This window comes from Lucilia sericata, unplaced genomic scaffold, assembly GCF_015586225.1.
Source record: "Lucilia sericata isolate MDLA Ls3-8-SP2 unplaced genomic scaffold, ASM1558622v1 Contig000097F_arrow, whole genome shotgun sequence".
NCBI lineage: Eukaryota > Metazoa > Arthropoda > Insecta > Diptera > Calliphoridae > Lucilia > Lucilia sericata.
In genome coordinates this window covers 320,746-346,992 of record NW_023994129.1, presented here as the reverse complement: position 1 = coordinate 346,992, position 26,247 = coordinate 320,746, and the positions used below count along the sequence as shown (strand labels likewise).

The 26,247-nt window shown below is 27.4% G+C and overlaps 2 protein-coding genes across 4 annotated transcripts in view; one reads left to right on the top strand and one right to left on the bottom strand.

The window, feature by feature from the left end:
- Positions 1–26,247, bottom strand: part of LOC119599926 (flocculation protein FLO11) — a 48,412-nt gene that overhangs the window by 21,746 nt on the left and 419 nt on the right. The window contains exon 1 of one of the 3 annotated variants that reach the window (XM_037949874.1): positions 394–433. The exons of the other annotated variants lie outside the window; for them this stretch is intronic. Within the exon in view, the coding sequence (XP_037805802.1) occupies positions 394–418 (25 nt within the window). The 5' untranslated portion in view covers positions 419–433. Of the gene's footprint in view, positions 1–393; positions 434–26,247 lie in introns of those variants that run through there. 3 annotated transcript variants of the gene reach the window in all.
- Positions 2,843–25,754, top strand: LOC119599932. Its single transcript, XM_037949880.1, has 9 exons — positions 2,843–3,918; positions 16,375–17,787; positions 18,416–18,636; positions 18,735–18,893; positions 19,595–19,724; positions 23,751–23,951; positions 24,370–24,817; positions 24,878–25,043; positions 25,114–25,754. The coding sequence occupies exons 2-9, from the start codon at positions 16,503–16,505 to the stop codon at positions 25,579–25,581; spliced, it is 3,078 nt and encodes a 1,025-aa protein (XP_037805808.1). The 5' UTR covers positions 2,843–3,918; positions 16,375–16,502; the 3' UTR covers positions 25,582–25,754.

The window sequence follows — 26,247 nt, the reverse complement described above, 5'->3', positions numbered from 1 at the left end:
TTCTTTTTTTGTGCTTAAACTTAAAATATTCAATACAATATATGTACAAGTGAATACAAAAAATTCTTCAAGGTTATTTAAATTGTTTAAAATTTCAATGAAATTTTGTTTTTGTTTAGAAAAATAATAATAATTGTACTAAACTTAGAAAGAACGTTTATTATTGTCGTTTTATTAAAAAGTCAATTTTAAATTGAACTAAATAATAATTATTTCAATGACTTTAAGGTTGTTTTTAAAAAATATCGATCAATAAAGATTTTAAATTAAATTATAAAAAAAACTTGAATGGGCGCAACATTATAAGTTTATAAATAGAAATTATTTCCAAAGTGTAGCCAATTTTGTATGAGTAAATTCTTAAACATAAAATCTAAAGTTTAAATAGCTTACCAAGGAAATTGGAAAAAGTATGCATTTTTTATGTTATTCTGGTTAATTCAATTCAAAATACAATTCAATTTTTGTATTTTTTAGAATTTATATTTTTAATTTCGTCACATAAATTTTACATAAAACACACACACTTTGTTGCTTAAAAAGAAATTTCACTTCTTGGCCAACAATTAATTTTAAAAAGAAAAATACATTTAATTATAATAATTTGCAAATTTCAGCACAATTATGACAGCAACAAAAAATGCACTGAACAAAAAAAAGACACACACTCTCACCTTAAATTAAATGAGACAAAAAAAGTTAGCAAGCAACCTTCAAAGAGAAGTAAACAAATAAGAAAAGAGCTAAACCAACCGCTACAGAGTAACTAATTGACTAAACGACTAACAGACGAACTAACCATAAGTACCACCAACTAGACAAGTTGGTTGTGTCGTGTTGTTGCCAACACTAACATCGATCGATAGATGGATCGTTAAGTTAAGAGAAATATTAAAACCCAGTATGAATAGACTTGTCTGGTGTTTTAAGATGTTCATCAATATATTGTACGTTCAGGTAGAAAAAAAACACATAACCGCGGTAATAAACTCAGACTAAACGGAGGCTTTTTAAGCTGTCGTCCGTCCGTCTGATTTAATAGTATCTCGTACATATCGCTGTGAGATACAAAACGACACAATACAGTACATTACAAGACAATATGACAAGATACGTAAATGCAAATAAATATTACAAGTTGTATCTATGTAACTGTTTGTTTGTAACTTTAAATTACAAACTTATTTGACGCACCACACACAAACATACATACATACATTCATTCACTCACTCATCAAAAAAAATTCAAAGAAATACTTCAATTTTAAACTCATCTCATCACTTCACTGAAATGAAGTGAACCGAACTTAACTAAAGTTAAATTAACTTTGGTTTCCATGTGTGTATGAATATTTCCAAAATTGATGTTTAAACTTTGAACGCAGTACTACTATGAGAAGAATATTATGTTTGTATCTTTGTATAGAGTATTTCAAATTTATTTAACAACGCTTAGCCTTTGGCAGAAGTGATGTGATGCGATTGTTTGCTTTGATTTGGTATGCTTTTTTGGTTTGGTTTGCTTCGCTTTGCTTTGGATGGTGTTAGATAGATGGTTAGTTAGTTAAACAGATACTCACAAATACAGTCAAACGACTAACCGACAGTCAGACAGACAAACAAAACGATTGATGATTGTATGAATGATAATGATGGAAATATTTTTTGTTTTTATTATGAGTTTTTTTTTTTTTTGCAAATGTTTAACAGACATTCTATGTCGTATGAGAAGAGAGTAAAATAGCTTTATCCAAAAAAGAAATAAAACTAAACAAAAACACTATATATACATACATTACAGGTACAGTGGGATTACTATAATAATATTATTTTTTAACCTGTCCATAGTCTAGTCTATAGTCTAGTCTATAGTCTAGTCTATAGTCTAGTCTATAGTCTAGTCTATAGTCTAGTCTAAGTCTAGTCTATAGTCTAGTCTATAGTCTAGTCTATAGTCTAGTCTATAGTCTAGTCTATAGTCTAGTCTATAGTCTAGTCTATAGTCTAGTCTATAGTCTAGTCTATAGTCTAGTCTATAGTCTAGTCAATAGTCTAGTCTATAGTCTAGTCTATAGTCTAGTCTATAGTCTAGTCTATAGTCTAGTCTATAGTCTAGTCTATAGTCTAGTCTATAGTCTAGTTATAGTCTAGTCTATAGTCTAGTCTATAGTCTAGTCTATAGTCTAGTCTATAGACTAGAATAATTTGACTAGTTAAAAAATAATTCTGAGACAAAAGTCATAATAACAAGACATGTCTAGTGCAAACATGTCTAGTACTAATGAAACTTAAAAATAACTTTATTTATATTCAATTGATATTTGGAAAATGAATAATAAATTTTAAAATAAAAAAGTAACGGAAATTCCATTCTCGACAACATGTAGCGTTAAGTATTTCATATCGCTTGTTAGAGACACGTGTTTTAGGACGGCTTTTAACATTTTCTTTACGATATCAAAAGGTTGGACAACGTTAGTTTTTATTTCTGATCAGAAAAATATGAATATTTTTCATACATTTTATTGCACTATACCTTTAACATTTACTAAAATACCGTGTTTCAAAACCTCGATAAAACAGTATCGAATTTGGTTTTTTAAACTCAGAAAAAAATTATTAAAGTAAAATAAAATTTACCAATATTTTTCTTTAAAATGTCGCACTGTAAATTGAACTTTTCAGTATTGAAACAAAATACACAGTGTATAGAGCGTGTTTTTTTATGTTATGTGTTATTTATATTTCGTTGCTGTTATATTGTTGTTGTAGTTGAGTTGTTGTATTTTTTTAAGGGAACGTCGCTAACTCAGCACAAATTGTTTGAGCTCTACTGTTAGCTTAATGCTTTCAGTTTCATTTTAAACTTCGCAGGTGTTGTTTCGCAAAGCGGTTAAAATCATAAAATAATAGAGTGGAAAAAAGAATTTTATGCAAAAATAAAGAAAAATATTTTACAAAGATTTTAATAAACACAGAAAATATTAGAAATATTAAACAAATACAAACAAAAATTAAAAAACAACGTTTAGTGTCAATTATTTATCTAATATTTTCAATAAATAACAAAAGTATAAAAGAATTATTTGAGCTTTGAGTGTGAGTCTTAGAGAAAAACTAAACGGTAAAAAAAGTTTGTTGCTTAAGTCTTTTGTTTTTTCGTTTCTTGTGGATCTGGTTGTTTGGCTGACTTGACTGGCATTCCTTTCAATTTTATGCAAAACAGAATATAATTTATCAAAAAAATAACAACAAAATTGTTTGTTATGCAAATATTTGTTTATATTGCGTGTAATAATTCAAGTGCAAAATAAACATTTACAACTACATGACTACAACAAGCCAACAACTAGAAAAAAAATTAAAAAATAGCCAACATTTTTAACAAAAAAATAAAAGACATACATGTATAAACAACCTAACACATGTGATTGTTGTGCATGATGGTGACTAAAATCAACAACATCAACACCATCATCATCATCATCATCGTCATCCTTTAAATACACACATTATTCGTAAATGGCACGTGCTTTGTTTAAGTTGTTTTTGCATTTAAATGAAAATAAATATAAATAAAACTACAAATAAGCAAATAAAATAAAAAATAACGTTTTTGTGCATTTAACTATAATATATCTTAAAAGTGTGATAAAAATTTATTTCATTTCCATAGTTTTTTATGACAAATTATACAGATTAACAAAAGAAACATCAAAGAAAAAAATTATATTGTTAAAACCTATTTCCTAGTTGAAATAGAAAAAAATATATAATAAATAAATCAAATAAATATTTTTTAAAATATATAGATTTATACAAATCATTTGTTTGCTATTTACATCAGAGTTCTTCTATTCATCAGTTCAGTTCTGTTCAACTCAAATCAATTCTGTTTTGTTTAACAAAACAAATAAGGCAAGTATTTATAAACAATTATTATTTGTTATTATTGAGTGTGTGTTTAGTAATAAATTTGTTTATGGATGACATTTAAAAAATGTGTTTTTTTTATTTCGCTTTTTTTTTTTTGTTAAATATCAAAAGTTAAATAGAATTAGGAAATTTGTTTAATACATACATACATTAGTACACACTTATAAAAAAGTTATGACTGTTGAAAAACCAGAAACAAAATATTAATTGTGTGATTTTGTAACCCTGTCTAAATGCCATTTAGTTAAGTGTTAATTCAAACAAAAAATGGCTAAAATTTTTTTAAAGATGTTCTGTTTATTAAGTTTCATTTACACCAAAGCAAGTTCTTTTTTAAAACTAGAAAAAATAGGTCAGTTTTTGAAATAAAGATAAGTGTATAAATGGAGTGTTAAATAATGCATTACTTTGTTGTTAAAAACTACACTCTTTATCAAAAATTTGTACAACAAATTTCTTAATAAAACTTAATAAAGTAATTAATGATTTATTGCAGGAATTTTGTAAGGAAAATGTGTGTAGTATACCTAAAATAAACCATTTATATATTTATGAATGCGGGGGTTAAACTTTCCATAGGATAAAATTAGGAAAAAAATATGCAGACGTAATAGGGGTAAATATGTAAAAAAACTGAAAAGTAGAGAAATTGAGTTTTACATTAAATATTGACCTAAAAGCAACAGAAATTGTAAGATAGTTGTTGGTAATAAGCATGAACATAAGTGCTGTTATGTATTTATATAATAAGTATATTTAAAATAATTCACCTCTTAGTTTCAGTTATCTATATGGGTAATTTCATGTCAAGTGACCCAACTTTTAAAATCGATCTCTTCCGATTTGGATGAAATTTGCACCAATGTTAGTACTATTGGATAGTAGGCCAGACACAAAGCACAGCTCTATCGGTCAAGAACTGCAGGAGCTAGAGGGGATCAAAGTTGGACATTTTGGTCATACAGGGTTTTATTCAAATAATAACTTTTATTCAAATAATTCCTTTAAGGGCAAAAGCTAGAGTCCTAAAATTTTTTACGGACAACTTTGACATCCATAAGCTTATTTATAGACAAAATGGGCGGAATGGTTGTAGTGGGCGTGGCACCTTCCATATTAAGAAAATATTAAATCAGTATATCTGAGAAAATATAACAGTTAGAGTCCTCAACTTTTTTAGGAGCCACTTTAGTGTCAATATGATTATTTAGGACAAAAAGTGGGAGGATTAAATGAATTGAATACAAAAATTCGTTAAACTTGTAAACTATGAGAGTTAAAATCTTAAAATTTTGTACGAATAACTTTAACATCCATGTTAACTACTACTAGGAGAGTGGCACCTCCCATATGAATAATATACAAAAATTCGTTTATCTGGGAAACTAATAGAACTACATTACTATTAATATTTTACACCAAGAACTTTAATATTCATCTGAACATTTTAGGAAAAAAGGCGAACTTTCATCAGGAGGGTAGGGTGGTTTGGAACACCCATATGTATTAAATAGAAAAATTCGTATATCTGAGAAACTATTATAGCTAGAATCTTCAAATTTTACATGAAGAACTTTGACATTCATGTGAACATTTAAAGAAAAATGGACGGAATGTGGGGCTTGGCACCTTCCATATGAATTAAATACAAAATTTTGTATACATATTTGGGAAACTATAAGAATATTCATATTTTCCATAGGCTACATTACAATTTTTATTAACGTTTGGAAATTTTGTCAAACTTGCAATAATTTGCGTAATATCTTCCATATGTAAAAAATTGTATATCTGGAAATAATAGTTTTCAGAATCTACAAAATCGTTAAGTGGGTTCTTTTATTTATATTGCTTTTACGGTAGTAAAGCACACTGGTTATAGCTAGTACTACTATAAATACATACATATGTATATGCACCTAATTTTTCGTGCACATTCCTTATGTTATGATTGAGGAGTATTTCTGCAAATTTGTGATTTTGTTCGATAAAAGTCATCGTTGTAAATTACCTTTGGATGCAGTAGGCCAAGTTTAAATAAATTTGATTTATATCTCTTGTGAGTGATTGCAACAAAAACACAAAATTATTACATTAAATAATACAAGATATATTTGCAAATTTTACGTGAAATTTTGAATTTTTTCAGTAACATTGACATTGAAATAAGCATTACGTGCTTATTTATGCATTTTAAGATGTTTAATTTTGTAGATTTACAAAAAACCATAACACTATTCATCTGATTATAAAAATCACATACCCAAAATGAAAAAGAAAACAAAGCATACAAAACACTAGTAACCCAAACGAAAAACTAGTTAGTAATTCAAAAAGTTGTATTTAAGAACAATATTTTGTAATAATTTAAACAAACATTAGCAGCAATAGCATCCTCAGTCATATTATATGATATGATATCATAATTCTAATTCTAAAATATATACATAGATAATTAACATTGATATGTTAAGAGGAGATCAACAAATATTATTAAATATGCATTAAAAACAAAAACCAAACATATTAAACGAAATATAAAATACACAGTCACAATTAATGAATTATTTGTTAAAATAAATAAAAAACAAATAAAACTGATATTTTCAAACCCAAATGAAAAGAGAAGTTTAAGCTTTTAAATAAATATACAAAAAATTCAACTAACCAAGCACCTTATATGTATTTCAATATTATTTTATTTATTTGTTTATTAAAATTTTTTGCAAAAGGCAGAGAAATATTAAAAAAAAAACAAATAAATCAATATGATTAACATTAATAAATGTTTAATTTAATTTTGATTAACACAGATTTTCAAGTGATTCATTATAATTTAAAATTATAACTGAAACCAAATACATAAAACAACTTCTATTAAGATATTAATAAATCTAAAAGATTTGTATGTAAAATAATATAAATTAATAACACGTGAATTTTTTAAATAAATAATTCATACAACGAATTAATCATATTTTTGAGTAAATCGCTCTAATGAAAAGAGAATATAAATATTGAAATTAAAAAAAAATCATTTATGAATACTACAAATATTTTTTATGTCAAGAATTTGTTTTATAGTTTTTTATTTAAATATTTCTCTTTTTTCTTTAATTTTGTTTATAATTAAAAAAAAATTTTGCTAATGAAAGTAATTTAGAAAGTGTTTACATTTGTTAACGATGTAAAATTACTAAAAATATTTAAAATATTTTTCTAATTATAGTTGATTGTGTTATTTTGTTTGCAAAATTTAAAACTTTGTATAGAAATGTGTTTATAATTATAAATGAACAAATACAAAATTAACTATAAATTAAGATAAATAAATTAATATTTGGATCTTAGTTTAATTTTAGGGTGTATTTTAAATAAAATAGTATCGTTGTGTTAATATATTCTTGAAGTTCCGTGTAAATTCCCAAATATGTGAAAAATATTTTTTTTAAGAAAAAACCTATGTATTTCAAAATTCGAAAAGTTTATTTATAAATGAAGGGCTTATTGCAGTAACACGTTTGTGTGTGAGTTATCAAGTTTCTGCATAAAGCCCTTTATATTCAAATGCATTTGGGCAATTTCATGTCAAGCGACCCAACTCAAAAAATCGATTTTGATGAAATTTGCACCAAGGTTAGTAATAATGGATAGTAGCCAGACACAAATTTTTAGCTCTATCGGTCCATAACTGCCGGATTTAGAGTGGGTCAAAGTTGGACATTTTAGTCCATTGGTCCATATTTTTGCTAGGACCAATAGGTGAAAAGTTACACTCATTTCAATAAAACCCTGTATGACCAAAATTTCCAACTTTGACCCCCTCTGAGACCGGCAGAGCTGAAAATTTGTGTCTGGTCTACTATCCAATAGTACTAACCTTGATGCAAAGTTCATCGGAAGACATCGATTTTAAAAGTCACTTGACACGAAATTGCCTATTTATGAATTCGCTTTTATTAATGTTAAATATAGATCTATTAAAATTTCATATTATGTTTAAACAATTTGTATAACTAAATATATAATTTAATCCTTACACGCAACTCAAAACGCAATAACTAAATGTTAACACATTCTAACTAATAATTTAATGTTTATTGTTTAAATACATACAAATACTACATCATTTGATTGTCTACCGACACTTCAAAAATAATTATATTTTATTAAAGTACAAAAACAAACACACAATGTGTCAGAGTTTTCACCTTGCACCCTAAACAACACAGCAATTTTGATTTAAATTGTTTTAAAATTAAATTACTAAAATTGCAAGGTAGATCAATTGAAACATATTATTAAATATTTAAATATTTAAACAGAAAATATTTATTAATATGTGTTTATTTTAAGTATTTCTAGAAATACATTTGGAATTAAATGTATTTCCGTTTAATTTTATAATTCTCCAGTCAAATAAGCCAATTTAAATCAGGGCTTATTAAAGAGTTTACAAGAAGTTTGTACTAAACACTTTTATATGTACTATGTAAATATATTATTCCACCTACATTATTTGTTCGATTAGAACAACATTCTTGAACATAAAATCACTTAAATAAAAGTAATATCATGGGCATGAAAACTAGACCTTGCAAAAGCAAATATTGCACTTTTTACTATTGGCATATAAAACAGAATTTTAACCCTTAAAAGTACAAGGAAAATATTTAAAATCTTAAGATCATAAGGAGTACGCACGAAAAAAGAAGAATAACAGTTATGTTCATATTTATTACCAACAAATATCTTAGAATTTTTGTTGCTTTTAAAAAAGAAAAGCAAAGAAAAACTAAATAAACAGAATAGCCATTTAGACACCATTGCATTTTTGCAATACGAGAGAAAAGGTCCTTCTACAAAATATCTATCAGTACATATACACTTACTACAAAAGCAACAATAATGTATTTTTACAATACTCAAAATAGTATAGCTTATTTGCACTGGGAATTGCTTTGTTTTTAAAATATTAACAAACTTTTGGAATTGAATAAAAAGTAAAAAATTCTATCCTACGAATTGTTTATTTATAAATTATCTTGTAGAACGAAATTTTTCTATTTATAAAATATCAACCAGTTTAAGGTCTAAAGCCGTCAATCGGTTTAACAGAGCAAGATCAACTAAAGATTTTTAATAATTATTGTAAACAATAATGAGACGTACATACATACATGTGTTCATTTTAAGTTAATGCTAATGTTTGTAATTTCCACAAACCACATGTCTATTACACGTTTTAGTGTGATTCCCTTAAAAATAAAGTTAATTTATCTGATATGTTGACACTAATATTCTAATAAAAATAAATATTACATTCAATTTACATATCGGTAGTTTAATTTTAATACTTTTTTTAATGTAAAAAGTAAGTTTTTTAAGAAATTGCTTTTGTTTTGAAATATCTATAGAACGTTGATTGATAGATTTTATTATTAGTTACTGAGATTTAATCTTTTAATAGATTGCAAAAACTTATTTAGTAGTTATATGCTAAGCTGCCATATCAAGTAAACTATGTTTTATATCGAAAAGTTGTTTTTTTTTCCAAAATTCGCACACTTGTTTTTTTTCCAAAAGTTATGAAGATACACACTCTAATTTGGTAAAAGACTTATCAACGACATACAAAATGTTCTAGTGTTTCGCTATTCTCATTACATTCTCTGCAAGATACGTATCATCAAAGTAACATCGAACTTGAAGAGACTATATTTATACTTCCCCCCTGGGGCATGTTACTTTGATGAAAGACCCTCATCTTGGTGATATCCCGGGGAAAAGTGGTGCTACCAGTACCTCTAGTCTACCGGGATCAAATTCATTCTCGACTTTTCCTTGGAATGATTTTACATTGGGTCAAACCGAGAACCACATAATCTGGTATCACGGGAACCGCTAGCCTGCAGAGCAAAGTTGCGGACTTTGTTTCTTTCCCGGTTATTATGTCATTTCACTCCTCGGCTAGGAATGATTTGACAGGTTGGAACCAGAGAACTTGTCCTGGCAGGTCAGTTGGTTGAGGTTCCTTCGGGATCCACGTAGTGGCTGTGGTTTAAACCAAAATTCGCGGGAAGAGTAAGTTGCGTTTAAAAGACTTCGGGATAAGTTCGGTGTTGTTGCCGAATGACAACAGTACATTAACTTACAGAGGAGCGTTTCGGTCTACCTATTACATCTCTATAGGTGCTATTGCCAACTTAACAGAGGCCATATAAACGGAAGTTAAGCAACTGGGCAGCAATGATAGCTCGAATACATGAGCAAAATGATTGTCCATGGATTTGCAGACCCATGTACAAAAATTGTACCGGCGTGTAAAAAGCACAAAGGGGCGGTTTTGAGCCGTCCAATCAAAGTACCACCGCAAAAAAAGACCAGCACGGCAGGTGTTCTCATAAAGTACATCTTTACGTTATCCTTTCGTTTTTGTGGTCATACCCACCGTTTTTTGCTCTTCCGTTACCAATAATTCCCGTGTGGTCTACACTTTAATAATGTCTTAGACTTAACCTTTTCGACAGTTAGAAAAAATGTCATGCCTGTTCTTTTTCCATGTTATGAACTTACGCACACACACGGGCTTTAGCTTTATGGTTCTCAATCTACTTATATCACCATTTTTGTCTGTGGTACGGGTACATCTGATGTATATGTCCAATATGTTATAAACTGATGGCATATATCCGCTTTTGGTTAATTCACACAGAGAAATTTGAATTAGAGTTCGCCTCAAGTATTTTATATTTTGAGGTACTTAGAAAAACTAAAGACCCACAATTAAAAATTTTATTATAGAGTGTTTAAAATTCGAACTATATAAATTGTAATTGATTTTCTTGCATGTTTCAACTTTTTTCCTACAAATTATTTAAATGTTTTTTTTTTTTTTTTTAACCAGTGGACTAACAGTACGAACGACCAATTCCATTCATTTGTATTTCTTCTATCTTCTCACACACATATTTCTTTTTATGGCTTTTTGAGACGTGTGTATTTAAAAATTTTTCTTGATTTTTATTTTATTTATACAATTTAGTTATTTTTTTTTTTCTTCTTACATTTAATATTGTTGTATAAAATGCAAGGTCAATGCATAAAATGCAAAAGCCGGCTCTTAAAATACATATAAATAAATAATAAAACTAAGAAATAATATATAAAAAAAAAAAAACTTTATAAAATTTTTAACATCAAGAGTTCATTGGGTACGAACGACTGACTATTAGCGCGGTGGCTTGTTGGTGGTAATTTGGTTTTGAATGGTGAATTTTGGTTTGAATTATTGATGCAGTCAGCAACAGCAACAATTGTGGTAGCAGCAGTCGCCGCAAATGTCGTTGGTATTTGTTGGCTGGCTGGATGGCTGGTGATGCTGCCGTATCTGTTTGTAATTTTTTTTTTTTTCGGTTAAATATTAAACTGGTCACGTCAAATTGGCTTGATCAGGTGTCATAGATAAATCTTGTTTATTGGTATTTTGTTGTGAATAATTCTTAATCTTTTCCAGTATTTATGGTATGTTTCTTTTATTTGTTTTTTTTTTATTTTTGCTTGTTTTTTAATAAACATAATATTTATGTATTGTTGGTTTTACATATATTTTTGTATATGTTTTATATTGTTGTTGTTTATAAATGCTGGTATTTTAGTGTTTGATTGTCTGTGTGTAAATCTTTTGTAATTTGTATAATTTTTACAAATTTGTTGATTTGTTTTGAGAAGATAATTGATTACCTATAGTTTGGTTGTTTTTTTTTTTTTTTTTTTTTTTTTTTTTTTGATTAATTGAAAAGGTTTAGCATGTGAACTTATATGTGATGAAATGTATTAAAGGAAGGTTTTATTTTAAGGGCGAATTATTTACTTTAGAAAAAGCAATTTAGTATTTTATTATTTGTTTTTAGTTTTGAAAATCAACTAAATTTGTTAAATCATTGTTATTTTTTAGACATTCAAATTACATTTCTGAAATAATTAATAACATGATTTTGATTTTTTCCAATTTGTTGGGACTCATTTTTCTCAATTATTTTTGAAACAATTTTGCTTGCCAATTGCAATAATGCTGAAACTTGAAAAATGTTTTTGGTATTTAAATAGAAACCTACGCATTAACAAACATAACTAAGGACTAGGTCAGAAAAAACTTATACACACTTTTCTAGCTAAAACTTATCCCAGGTCCAACAAATTATACTTTTTTTTTGGATCACGTTAGCTTTAAAACGTACATATGATAGATATTATATATTCTAAATCATTCAATTTCAACTGGTTTTTCGGTCAAAATGAACTCCGAGAAAAAGTACGTGAAAAAATAATTAAAACTTTTCAAATATAAAAATAACTCGTGGTCTTTCATAAAAATCGCAGAAGATCTAAATGTTTATTATCACGCTATTTCAAAAACCATTAAGCAGTAAAAGAAGACTTTAGCATTGAAAGCAAACTTGGATCGGGTAGCAAAAAAAGTCTAGCAGATATTAATGAGTCACAATAAGTAAATAAGAAATTAGCTCATAAAGTTTAATGCTCGGATTCTTTTGTGAACAGAGCCAAAGCTAATGATGGGTTGAAGTCGTATAAAGTTCCGTAAATTCCAAAACGATTAGGTAAATAACTAAGAAGCAAAAAAAAATAAGTCATATTATACACTTGTGATGGATGGTCAGACTTATGTACTGGGAGACTTTTCACAACTATCGGGTAAAGATTTTTATTCGGCTGATGTTAAAGCGTTCTTGCTTTGCCCGTCTATATCTTGAAAGCATGTTAAGCTATAAACAGTATAAATTAAGGATGATGTCAGAGTGGGCGCTACAAGCGATGAGAGGCTTTGCGCTACAAACCTTTCCTTGTGTTTTCCTATGTGTCATGTCAGAGTGAAAACGAAGCTTGATGCGAGAAAACACAAGCAAAAGTTTGTAGCGCAAAGCTTCGCATTGCTTCTAGCTCCCACTCTGACATCAGCCTAAGGCGTTAAAGCTTTCCCTGAAATATTCCCTGTACCTACCCGGTCTATAAAGCAAACACTTTTTAGAAAATCTCATCTCAAAAAAACATTTGCAAAAACTTTTAAGAATATAAATATGCATGAGTATATCTTCTTCTTTATTATAATAAAATTAGTTATAAATTTGTTACTGTTATGAATATTTATCATTTCGAATATATATTTTTTATTTCAATTTTTTAAACAAACAATATTTTTCTCAAATTTACAACATTAGTGTGTTAATTAAAATGATGCGGTTGTTTTAGTAGCTCAGAAATTCAAATAAAAAATCAATTGCGAAAGCAAATTTATTATTTTTTTACTATTATTGTTGTTGTCGTGTATTTTTTTTTTAACTAAAACCTATTTAATGTCCCTAATGACATTGAATATTTGTTGTTATACAAATATTATTATTATTATTTTTTATTAACACTTCGTTGAGTTGTTGATTTAAAATCTACTAATTAAAATTCATAATTTATAGGCTTTTTATTTATTTTTTTATGTTTATAACTACAGTTTTTAAATATTCATTTAATAGAAACTTTAATATTTAATGACAAAACAAAACTTGTTTTTAAAAGATTCTAGCAAAGAATAAATTTTAAATGAAATTGTTTAAATATGTAAAATTCTGTTATGGCGCCTATTTTTTACGCAAATATGTCATTATTAATTGGGTTTTAGTTGATTTATTGAATAGTGGAAATAAACTTGAAAACTCAATATGACTGGAAAATAATATGAGGAAATTGTCAGCCTTAAGTTTAAAAACAAAGTTTTGAAATTTAGTAAAAGTAGTGTGGTAAACGACCTTACAAAATAAAAAAAAAATAATAAAACAAAATCCGTATCTCATTAATTTACCTTCAGGTAAAATACTTTCTTTCTGCGCTCATAGATTATTAATAAATAATAGTTGGTAGAATATTTTGTAAAAATTTTAAATTTTGTCTATATTTGTGATTTATACCAAAAAATATATTTATACAAAAGATTAACTATATACTAATTTACTAAAAATTTAAAATTCTAAATTTTGTGACGTCTATGGATTTTAATGATTATTCTCAATAAAATATACAAATATAGTAGAAAACAAAAGACTTAAGACAACAACCTGTAGAGATTGTAGATACAAATACATAATAATTTAATTAAAAATCATTTAAAATCATTCGCAAAACAGGTTTTTTATAGAATTCTCCTATAAACAAAAAATTAAAAAATAAAATGATAGTGTTAATAAAATATGCATTATAATTTATTTTTTGTGTTATTCAAATAAGATACCGCGTTTGAGGCGATATTGGTATGACTTTTGATTACTTCGAAAGCTTAAGACATAAACTGGTAGTTCCTCTTGCAATACTTATAAAATTATCCTTTGAACAAGTTTATATAACTTTGTTTACAAATAAAAATTTCCTGGCTTATTTATGCTTTGAGATTCCTCAGTTTGATATTGAAAATTTAAAAAAACAATCTTAATAAATCTTGATTTTTTTTATTTTTTTGCTAATTAAATTTATTTTTAAATAAATTGAATGCAGTAAATGCAAAAAGTCAGTTCTTGATACTTGATAATTAATTATTTGATTTCATATATAAATTAACCATTTTATAACGATAACTCAAATAACCTTGACCATTCAATTCTATATGTGTTATTTTTATTTAAATTTGAATAAATTTAAGTTTTTTTTAATTTATGCACAAAATTTGTTCAAACTGATGCCGATTGAAATATAATCGGAGAAGACTAACATATGAAAAAAAAAAAAACAAATAAATTTAGAAAAAGGTATAAAAACTATTAAATGTATGTTTTTGTGTAGCCTCAACAGATGGGTTAAAAAATTGATCAACACAAGATAAAATTTTAATTTTGTTTATATTAAGAAAATACGTTTTTTTAAGTTTCTTCTTGTTCATTTTAAATTAAAGATGTTTGTCATCATAAAATCTAAACGTCACACACTTCAAAGGTGACTATATAATAATATTTTTTTATTATTATTTGTTTAACACTATAATGACACAGAAAAATACAAAAAAATTTTTTAATGACTTTTTAATAGTATTTAAGAATAATATGTATTTTTTTTTTGCTCGGTACAGCAATTATTAAATGATTAATTGCTTTTAAAGCACAACAAAAAAATATTAATTTATTTGACAATTTGCTAAACAATATTTATTCTTATGCAATTGTCAATTCCAAAATGTGCTCTTACAAAATATGTATGTTTATGAATATTAACAAAGAAATCATTTTGAATTAAGAGTTTAATGATAGATACAAAACATACACACATCTATTACTGATTATTATTTGCTGCTGTCAAAAATTATGTCAAGTAACCAACTAATGTTTGCAGCATTTGTAATTGCTGTGATTAATGTTGTATCAAAACAAAACTTAAAAAAATAAATAAAACACATTAGACTCAAGACAAAATTATTAATAGTATTCGTTATAACTTAGATTTAACAATGTCAAATGAAATCAATTTTGAAAATTGCATTTTAGTTAAATTTTTAACATTTAAAGAATAGACAAAATATTTTAAAAATTGATATGGCCAAGTGTTTGCTATATGTCGCGAATACCCCTTTTTATTACCCAAACAATTTGTTTAATGATCAATCAATATAATTTTTTGCCTTTAGTTACTGTATACATGAAATCGATAACAAATAAAACTCAAAACAAAATTATGATTGTTATCTATGTTTAAATGACAAACATTAAGCATAGATTAAGTACATTTGATCAATAAGAAAACTATGATGAATATTGTATATCCAGATACTATATTCAAAAAGTGCTAACTTAAAAAAGTCTAATTTTCAAACATTGGTTATTAACAAAAATAAATTCCAATTGCTTCAAAATGTATAAACTTTAATCCTGAAATAACTTTTATCTTATGAAATTACCCATAATGTTTATACAAATGTATGAAATTTGAATAATATGCAAATATCCTAAGACTTACTTTGTGCAATTTGGCATATGAATAGGTTATTTATGACAATAAACACTACAATAAATGTCCCTCAGTACTTATGTATGTATATGGATAAGAAAATATTCATTTATTTACCTGAAAGTAAAAAAAACATAGGATTAATGAAAAATATTGAAATTTATTAATCAGAGGAGAGAGGGTTTTAATGACCTAAATATGGAAAATGTATACGAATGCTAAACTTGAAAAGAAATTGGAAAGATTTTAAAGTGGTGATTAAAATCTAATAAACATAGTGAGAGTATGTATGTTTTTCTATTTAAAAATGTAGTAGGTAGTTTAAAAAAGGTAAAAGTAAATTTGTATTATATTTATGCAGGTATTAACATAGCATTGCAAATGTATTCCAAGCCAAAGAGAGTTTTTATTAATATGTCTCACAAATTTTTCTTGCAGTTGATAAACACAAGTGAAGAGTAAAGGATGATAAAGTGAGAATAAATCATTTTGCATATACCAACGAAAATTAGCTGAAAACTTTAGAAACCTTAAATACAAAAAATACACAAATTAGAAAAGTTAACATGATTTTAAAACATAATCTATTGCTAATATCAATGCTACTTGGGAGTATTTTAACTACAGTAACAGCATATCCCCAATATGAAGATGAGGGAAGCAATGTTCAGGCAGAGAATGTTCAAACTAATGAAAATGAAGAAATTTACGAACCCGCCCTGTTGCAACAGCATGTTGATGAGATCGAAAGAAAAACTGAGGCATTAAATCACATGGATGTAGATATGGATTCGAAAACAGAAGTTACTTTAAAGAATGTACGCAATATATCAGATAACCAACTCTCCAACGAATATATTTCCATAGAAAATGAAGTTCAACATGATGTTAACATGCCAAAAGAAGTTGAAACGGAAGATAATACTTCTATAGAGAGTACCGAACAAAATTCGAAAATATTGTCCAAGGAAGAGGAATATGAAACTGAAAATCCAATAAGTAAAAAGATCAGAATGGGTAGACTTTTTACTACAACTACAGTACCCGAATATATACGCAAAATTGGTAATGAAAACCCAACTTTAACCGCCAGAGATACTAATATTTCCAATTCTGATTATGTGGAAGATGAAGATGACATTGTAGATCATATGCAAAGAAAACCTACAACAAAAATACCCATAAACCATAATCTAGATAATTCAAGTGAGGAAAATGACGAAATAGTGCCTTTGGCTATGAAATACTATGATGAAATACCACCTGAAAATGCTTCCTCATCCCGTCATGTAGAACATGTCAGTTCAGAAGACTATTACGAAGAGGAATTTCATGAAACAGAATCGACAACAGCAGACAATATTTTATTACGTACTTTATTTGCTGGCCCCACTACACCCAATGACATGATCAGCATTACAGCGCCCACACCAAACCCTCAAACAATAGGCTTAGATGATAATAATAATCCCATGGGACAATTTGACTTATCATTATTTACAACTACAGCGCCGCTACCACCGCCACCTCAATCCCAAACCCAAACAGTATTGGGCATAACCTCAAATGCAGTGGCAGTCGGTCCAGTTGTAAATGATAAGAAAGCCAAACAAATACCTATTATCAACACAGTACCAGTTGTAACAACGACTGCAACTACAAGTAGTAGACGTCGCCTTTTGCCATATGAACAATTACGTAACTACGTTGAAGATGCTTACATTCGCATGCCACTTGCGGTCATCGTTGATACATCTGCAGAAGCATTGGCGAAAACGAAAGCACTATGGAATGATGCCATGCGTTCAGATTTCAACGTTAAAATTGTAATGGTAACATTAAATAAATCCGGTAAGTGTTCAAGTTTTATTTTGATATATAAATTTTTTATTGAGTGACCAGATTGAGGTATATCTTAAATTTTCTCTTGATTTAAAAGACATTTTTATAGCATACACTGTAAACAGATTGAAATAATTAAAATAAACATTAAGGGTCTTAAGGGTCTTGTTCTATAAAGCTTTAATAAATTGTTATGAATAAGACATAAATAATTTAAATTCAACAAGTCAGATCATGGTATTTGACTATGTCAATTTCTTTATTGATAGAGAATAATTTAGAAAATGTTCATACCGCGATGGGGCTTTCAACTGACAGGCCGACAGACATCGAGAATAGGTCCAGTTTAAGTCAAAATAAAAACATTTACAACAAAAAATATGAATAATCAGTACAACAAGTATCAGTAATAATAGATATACTATACAACATATCTGGTCACTTTATTTTATTATTTACCAAAAGAGCAGCATTATACATTGTAGGTATATTTTAAAGAGAATTTATAAAATGTTATTATTATTGCAATTAGCAAATTTGTTTTTAATTGAAAACAACAACTATATAATTTTACACTCTGTAAGTGAAATGCTCTTAAATTTTTTTATGTTTTTCTCTTTCATTCTCTCTGATCCAGAGGAATTACCAGCTGCATTTTATTTCAATAATACTCGACAATTTTTAACCGGTTTAAATAGCATAAAAGCGCAATATAACGGTGATGCCTTTAGGGGAATATCATATGCAGCGTCATTGGTACCCTATGACAGTGCGATATTTATATCAACGGCTCATATGGCCAGTAACAATCATCAAGTGCAAAATTCGGCCATAACATTGCTCAAAAAAAGAATAAGGGTTTGTACTTTAATTTTACAATATCCAACAACAGTTTTGAAACCTCTCAACCAATCAAATTGTGTAAAATTCTTACTTTCAAAATTATTTACTTTCAGCTTTATCTTATTTGGTTTGGAAACACTACAAAGTGTGATTGTGAAAATGAAACACAAAACTCAATTGGTGGCATTTTAGGAGAGGTAGCCACACGATCAGGTGGAGAAATTTTACATATAGTGGGTGAGGAGAATTCCCAAGAATTGGCTGGTAGAACGGTAAGTGTATATTTGTGAAATATTTTATACGGTAATTTAATATCGATTTGAAAGTAAAAACAAATTTATTTATTATGCATTCAAACAACTACATGATACAGATACAGATACGAAAACTTGTCTTAACAAAGTGAACGTACATATATACAAACGTATAAAAACTCCATTGTATGTACTGATGTATATTATACATATTTATAAACTATTTTTTTATTATTATCATTATGATTATAGTTTTTTTTTTTTTTCATCGCTCTCTCAAAAAGTACGCATAAAAATTAAAACAAAAGACAACAATATGTTTTGAAACTACAGGTTACAAAACGTCGAGAAAAAATAGTACATTTAAGAAACTGTGTAATTTGAAATTTATATGAAAGTAAATCATATCAAATTATACATAAATTAAACAAATGTACATACAATCTTTGTGGATTATGTACATTTGCACACTTTTTTAAAGTGTAATAACACTTTTATTCAAGTAATGTTGAATGTAAATTGGCAACGTTACGGTTTGTCATAAAATGTATACCAAATATAGAAATCTATACAAATGTTTAACAAATTATAAGGCAGTTGTTGGATATACATACATATATTCAACAAAAAGCACTTAAATATATAATCCTTAGCTTTTTATGAAAATTCTTAAACTAATTACTTTTGTTTTATTTATTTATTTGTTTCATTTCTTATAGCATACAATAGTAGCCGACGCTTTAAGAGGTTCCCAGGAAGTCGACGTACCGGTGGATACCACATTATCTAGTTTACATGTAAAAATTGATAAACTGATGCGAAGAGCAGTATTGGAAACGCCCAATGGCGGTTAGTTATAAAAATTAAATTGATTTATTACTAATAATTGTTAAAGCACAATTTGTGTATTTCCTTAAGAAACAAGCAAACAAACTTTTACTAACAAGGGGTTAAAAATAAAACTAAAAAACACCTTTAATTTTATTAGGGGTTAACAAACTTTCTTAAGCTTTAAATCTTTATATAACAAAAAAAACTAACTAAACAAATTTTTAAGTGCTGTCCAAGAATTTTAATATATATTTAAACCTAAACTTTAAAGGGGATTTACATTACATACATATATGTATGCAAATATATCATATATTGATTAACGTGAGTCTTATAATTGACTTATGAACGAAAATTGAAGTTATTGCAACTTATATTACATATAATGTAAATACCCTTTAAAAAAAATATAAAATTAATTATTTATACACATATTAGAATATTCTAATGAGCCTTCACATTAAAATAATTTTAACAAAAGTTATTTGCTTTAAAACATTTCAGTTTTGTACAAAACTTTTGTCTGATAATGCAAATTTCTACATCTTATTTGAAGCGATTCTGTTTGCATTTTTGTAAAAAATAATAACATTTAATTACATGTTTTTCAAATATTTATCATTTTAAATTAGTGTGAAAGTTTATATAATAATGTTTGTGTTTAAATAAAAAAAAAGAAAACTATACCATAAAATATTTAATTTTTTTTGGGTCAGTTAATTAATATTTTCTTTTCTAATGTAATTTATGTTTATTTTATGTTTTATATAGTATTTTTTAGTTCTAAAGTAATATAAACAATATTTGTTTTCAGTTTGGAATAATATTTTTTTAGCGATTACTTAACAAATATTGTTAATTATTACTTACAAACAAAACTTGTAAATATATACATGCCTACATATAGTTTTTTATGTTTTTTTATTATTTTTATATTCATAAAATGTTTAGCATTTAAAACTTTTAAGTCTAGTGTATTTGTAGTACAAACATAAATATTATAAACATAAAAACAAATTTATTTAATAATCACACATCAATGTTTAGTTTATAAGTTATAAAATAACATTATTTTTAAATTTGTAAAACTGTTAAAATAAAATAAACAAATTTTAATTTAAGTTTAATTGTCCATTGTCTTTTTAAAAACGTTATTTGTAACTGTTCTTGTGTCCGTCCTTTATTACAAAAAAAAAAAACAATAATAACTTTTCTCAGCACATTGTCAATCTAGATATTTGCACCTTAATCAAAATAATTAATAAGTAAGTATTTTTCAAATTTTTTTTTCAGTTTTTACTGTAAATATTGCAAAATTGATTTCAGAGTTTAAAGCGTAATTTAATAATACATATATTTATACCCTACACCACTTTAGTGGGAAGGGTATATTGGGTTTGTGCTGATGTTTGTAACGCACAATAATATTGGTTCTATACCCAAAGTATACCAATCGGCTTAGAATCATTTTCTGAGTCGATTTAGCTATGTCCGTCCGTCCGTCCGTCTGTCCGTCCATGTAATCAAAGTACAGGTCGCAGTTTTGAAGATAGTTCAATGAAATTTGGTACATGATCTTCTGTTGTCCCAGAACGAAGCCTATTGAAAATGGTTAACATCGGTCCATTATTTCACCTAGCCCCCATACAACTGAACCCGCCGAATAGGCTTTTTAAGTTCTTAATTATGTTTAATATACTCCTATCTCGATAAAAAGCTGTAAAACCAAGTTCTATACTAGCCTTAATAACCCTCATGAATTTTATAATTATAGGTCCTCATTTGACCCTAGCCCCTACAAAAGCCCCCTTTAAAATTTGACTTAAATGTCCACAATTTTATTCCACAATAAATGGCTTAAGTATATCTGAGACAAGGTACAATTCAACCTAAATGCTTCATTATGAAAACTAAATCACATTTTATTTTTGTAACAGGTGTAGGGTATTATATGGTCGGCCTCGCCCGACTATAATTTCTTACTTGTTTTTCTTTGGTGATTAACAAATTTAATTATCAATTGAAATGACGTGATCATAGGCCACGTTGTCAAAATACATGATCAAAGTTCAGCGATTAAAAAAAATCACTTGATTTAAAATGCAACATAAGCTCTAGACTTTAAATGACTAATTGCATAAAGAATTCGTGTACAAACAATTTAATTATGAATTAAAATGTATGATAAGAAATTTTATGGATCTTTCATAAATATACAATTAACTAGTAGCAAAATTTACAGTACCCCAATAATACAGCGTAGTGAATCCATTGCCGAGATAAGAATATAGGGCAATTAAAATATATAAACAATACCGGAATCTTCATTGTCTAAGAATTTTGTCAACAATAGTCTGACCTTTGAAGATTTTTTAGAAAATATTTTGATTTGATTTTGTGAATAGGAAAGACACACATTTATGAACCTAAATAATATATAGATCGATAATTTTAATGAAATCAAAAATATTATACATATAAACAATGTGTTTGATGAATGTTTTTAATACACATAATCGTCTAATTCATCCGGTACAAAACTTTAGTAAAGCATATTTAAAAATGTCGATATTTAAAAAAGTTCTGTTCTGCATATCTTGAGATACATACCTATTTCGACGAAATTTGCACAAAGGTTAGTATTATTGGATAGTAAGTCAGACACTAATTTTCAGCTCTATTGATCAAGAACTGCGGGACTTAGAGGGGATCAAAGTTGTACATTTTGGTCATACAGGGTTTTATTCAAATGAGTGTAACTTTTCTCCTCTTGGTCCTAGCAAAAAATGTCCAAAGAAGTTCAGATAGCTATTTCTTCATTCTTTCCAAAAAAAATTATTTTTTTTTTAATTTTTAAATCTAAAAGCAAAGTTTTTGAGTTAAAATATTACTTTTTTCACATATGCCCCTTGCATCCAAATCGGAAGACATCGATTTTAATAGTTCTGTCTCTTGACCCAAAATTCCCCATATGTACATACTTTTTAATTTTTTCACAGATATTTTGTTAAAATTTGTTATTGATTGCACCGATTTTTTTAAGAATGCAAATCTTGAATAGTTTCTAATTTTACTAAATTATTTAATATTCTCAGATTTATTTACTTTCTAACTTTGTAATTTGTCAAATGACATCACTTTCTTTTAAGAAATAAACTTGACAACAATTCTCTCTCAATAATGTCAAATCAACAAGTCATTAGTATTAAAAATACCTATACGAATCTCACCCTACACAACTTTAATACATACTTAATATTTATATAGAGAAATTGACCTGGCAATCATACGCAACCTATGGCAACATCGAATAATAAATAAATGTTACTCATACCTTCTGTATTACCAAAACAAATGATGAAAAATTGCAAAAATATCCTTTGACAAGTATTAGCTATACTAAATTAAAACACTTTGGTAAATGTGAAAATTTGTGAAATATTAAATAATTACCTTATTTGGAGAAAAACAAATAAATATATAGACCGTGAATTATTAACGAGAAAATTAACAAATAATTTTTTCTTTTGGAAAACACACACGTTGAAATCGATTTAACAATTGTTTCACAAAAGATTCTATTTGGGCAATTTATACTGTTTTTAATCTATAATTGAATTGCCCAATTGTTTTAAAATATAAGAAATCACAATATTTTTATTTTATTTTTATACAATACGTGGTTGAACAATATAATATTTTTTAGTTTATATCTAGTCACATCGTCACTTTTTCTTCTTTTTCTATTTTGCTAATATTTTTAAAGAGGAAGAAGAACAACAACAAATGAGATTCTTGTTTTTATTGTTATTTAGATTATATTTGACGTTTTATTTTTTGCTTATTATTTGTTGGTATTAATTAACATTTAATATTGGTGTTTTTGTTGTAAACAAAATAAACACAACAATCATTCACAATGATGTTAGAAAATCAAGGGGTGACTAATGTATTCACAATAAACAAAAAATATGTATTCACAGCGCTGTTATTATAGCTAAAAACCCGTTAATTTTAATTTATTTTCTTAATTTTTGATTTTAGAAATTAATTTGAAGAAATTAGTTAAATTTAAAACACACTCATTAAGCACATTCGATGACGACGATAAGCGCTTAGATGCTTATGTGCCTTTAACAAAATTGCGCAAAGCCACTGTTTACAAATTAAAAATGATACCAGAAGATTTAACAACGGAATACAGTGTTTTCATTAGAGGCGAACGTAAAGCTGACACATTTCTAGGTAAGTGTTCTATTTTAAATTGTTTACTCGTCAAAAATCATAGCTAAACTGATTGGCTTAATGAAACACGACTCGTATTTCCTTTAAAAAAATAATAATACCATAATATAAATAATATTGATATGATAAGAATACTTTTGATGCTGTCGTATTTACGAATGGGAGATAACTTTATTCACCCTTGAACAAATGTTTGTTTCAATAATAATAAAACATCTACGTCATTTAAATAATTAATTTGAGTCTACGACTGCATTAGTTGGCTTAAGGAAGTCATTTTTTCAACACATATGGGTATTTCAACTATGTACATACCAACCGAATTGTAGTTTTTGTAGAAAAGTAGATTACTAAATAAAATGTAACTTATATGTATAATGCATGCATTTAAATGTTTAATTTTCCTATTCTTTTGCAGATGATATGATTAAACACTTTGAAACGTATTTCTTTGAAGGCCACACCTCATATCCGGCTCGTGCACATATTGGTGAATTGCAGCAAAGTGTGGCACCAGAAGTCCTAACACATTCTAAATTACAATTTCCGACCGATGAAAAATCTATACCCAAAAGTGAAGTAGAAACATTTTCGACACATGAAATTCATCTGAATACAATCAATAGTCAAGAGAATAACATTTCGTCTCTGGCGGCAACAACTGCGGAGCCTCAACAAAGAAACACTAATATTTTACAAAGAACAAACACAAGAATTGAAATGGGTACACAATCCCAAATCCTTATCGCACCCGGTATGCTGGGTCAGTTATATTTTGAAGTCACAAATACAGGCTATGAAGCTGCGTACTACAATATACAAGTAGTAGACGAAAGACGTTATTTAATGAGATTAACGCCACAAAGGTAATTAAATAACAAATCAATTAAAAATGTCATAATGTTATTATATAATAAATCTTGTAGCTTTTTTTTACGTCCTGGTCAAATGATTACAGTTACAGTAACAGTTTTAGTACCACAAAATGCGCAAGGAAACACCATAGATCATATAACATTTTCAACTACATCTGTTCGTACTACAACGTCCCTGACGCTCAATCTTAAAGTTATAACAACCATAGATGCACAGGTAGACTTCTTTGGAAATAATATAATTAAAAAATAGGAATTGTTAACATGTGTTTTTCTTTAATGTTCAGGACAACACGTTACCCTCTATCTCTTGGTTGTTTGGCAGTCGTTGTGAAGGTATTTCCAGTGAATTAGATTCATGTTCGGAAAGATTTTGGAGTATGTACATTACCGCTCAGGATTGGCAAACTGGCATATTGCGTTTACAAGCTACACCTTCATCTGGTTTAATTTACACAAAATCCTATACTATAGGCTCTACTGAACCTTTGAAAGCTACTTATGTGGCTTCTTGTTGTGAGCCAAAAGTTTCGTTAGTAGCCTTTGATGTTGCTGGCAATCAACGTTCCCATACTGTCGATGTTAGAGATTTGGTGTTGACCGAAGCATCAATAGCTGCCATTGCATTAGGCGCTATTTTACTCATATTACTTATTATATTGTTAATAGCTGCCATAGTATGGTGTTGTCGCCGTCGTAAGATAGTATTGGATCTTCCAACGTATAGATCACATTCTACTAGAAGTATGGAATAAAAACATGCTTCAGAAAACTATTGATTTGAAATAGAGATCGTTTTTCTTTTCAAACCGAACTAAATAATAGCACTGATTTATTCATAACTTGGAAAAAATTATTGCAACTGCCATACATACGTAGTAATAACTAGAAATCATTTACTTTAAATTGCTGCATTTTTAAAATATGTTTATTTTTCTTAATTCGTTAGAGTTGCCAAAATATTCATGAAAATAATAAAATTTTGACTTCTATTTAAAGGTATTTTTTTCAATGACATGGAGTTTAATGTTTTTAAGTGAAAAATAGGGATTTTATTCTAAATATACAAAAATTTTATACAGAAACTAATTAATTTGAAAATAAAGAAACCTATTTTCTCGATTCCTACTAATAACCCTAAAATTCCACAATGGTTGTCAGCCTTGTATTCCAATTACTGGCAATGTTATTCTGATAAAAATGTTTAAATATTCAAAGGGAACTATTGATAACATCGACAACAATAAAAACTAAAAGTAACATCAAAATAATCAACAGGTTGTACAAAATACAAAAACATAATAACAACAACAAACTGTCAAAAAACTATTACCTTCCTCTGGCAAAAACATAGCTAGCTATACATACATCCGTACATAAATACATACATATGTATATAATAATATACAAAATCTACTAAA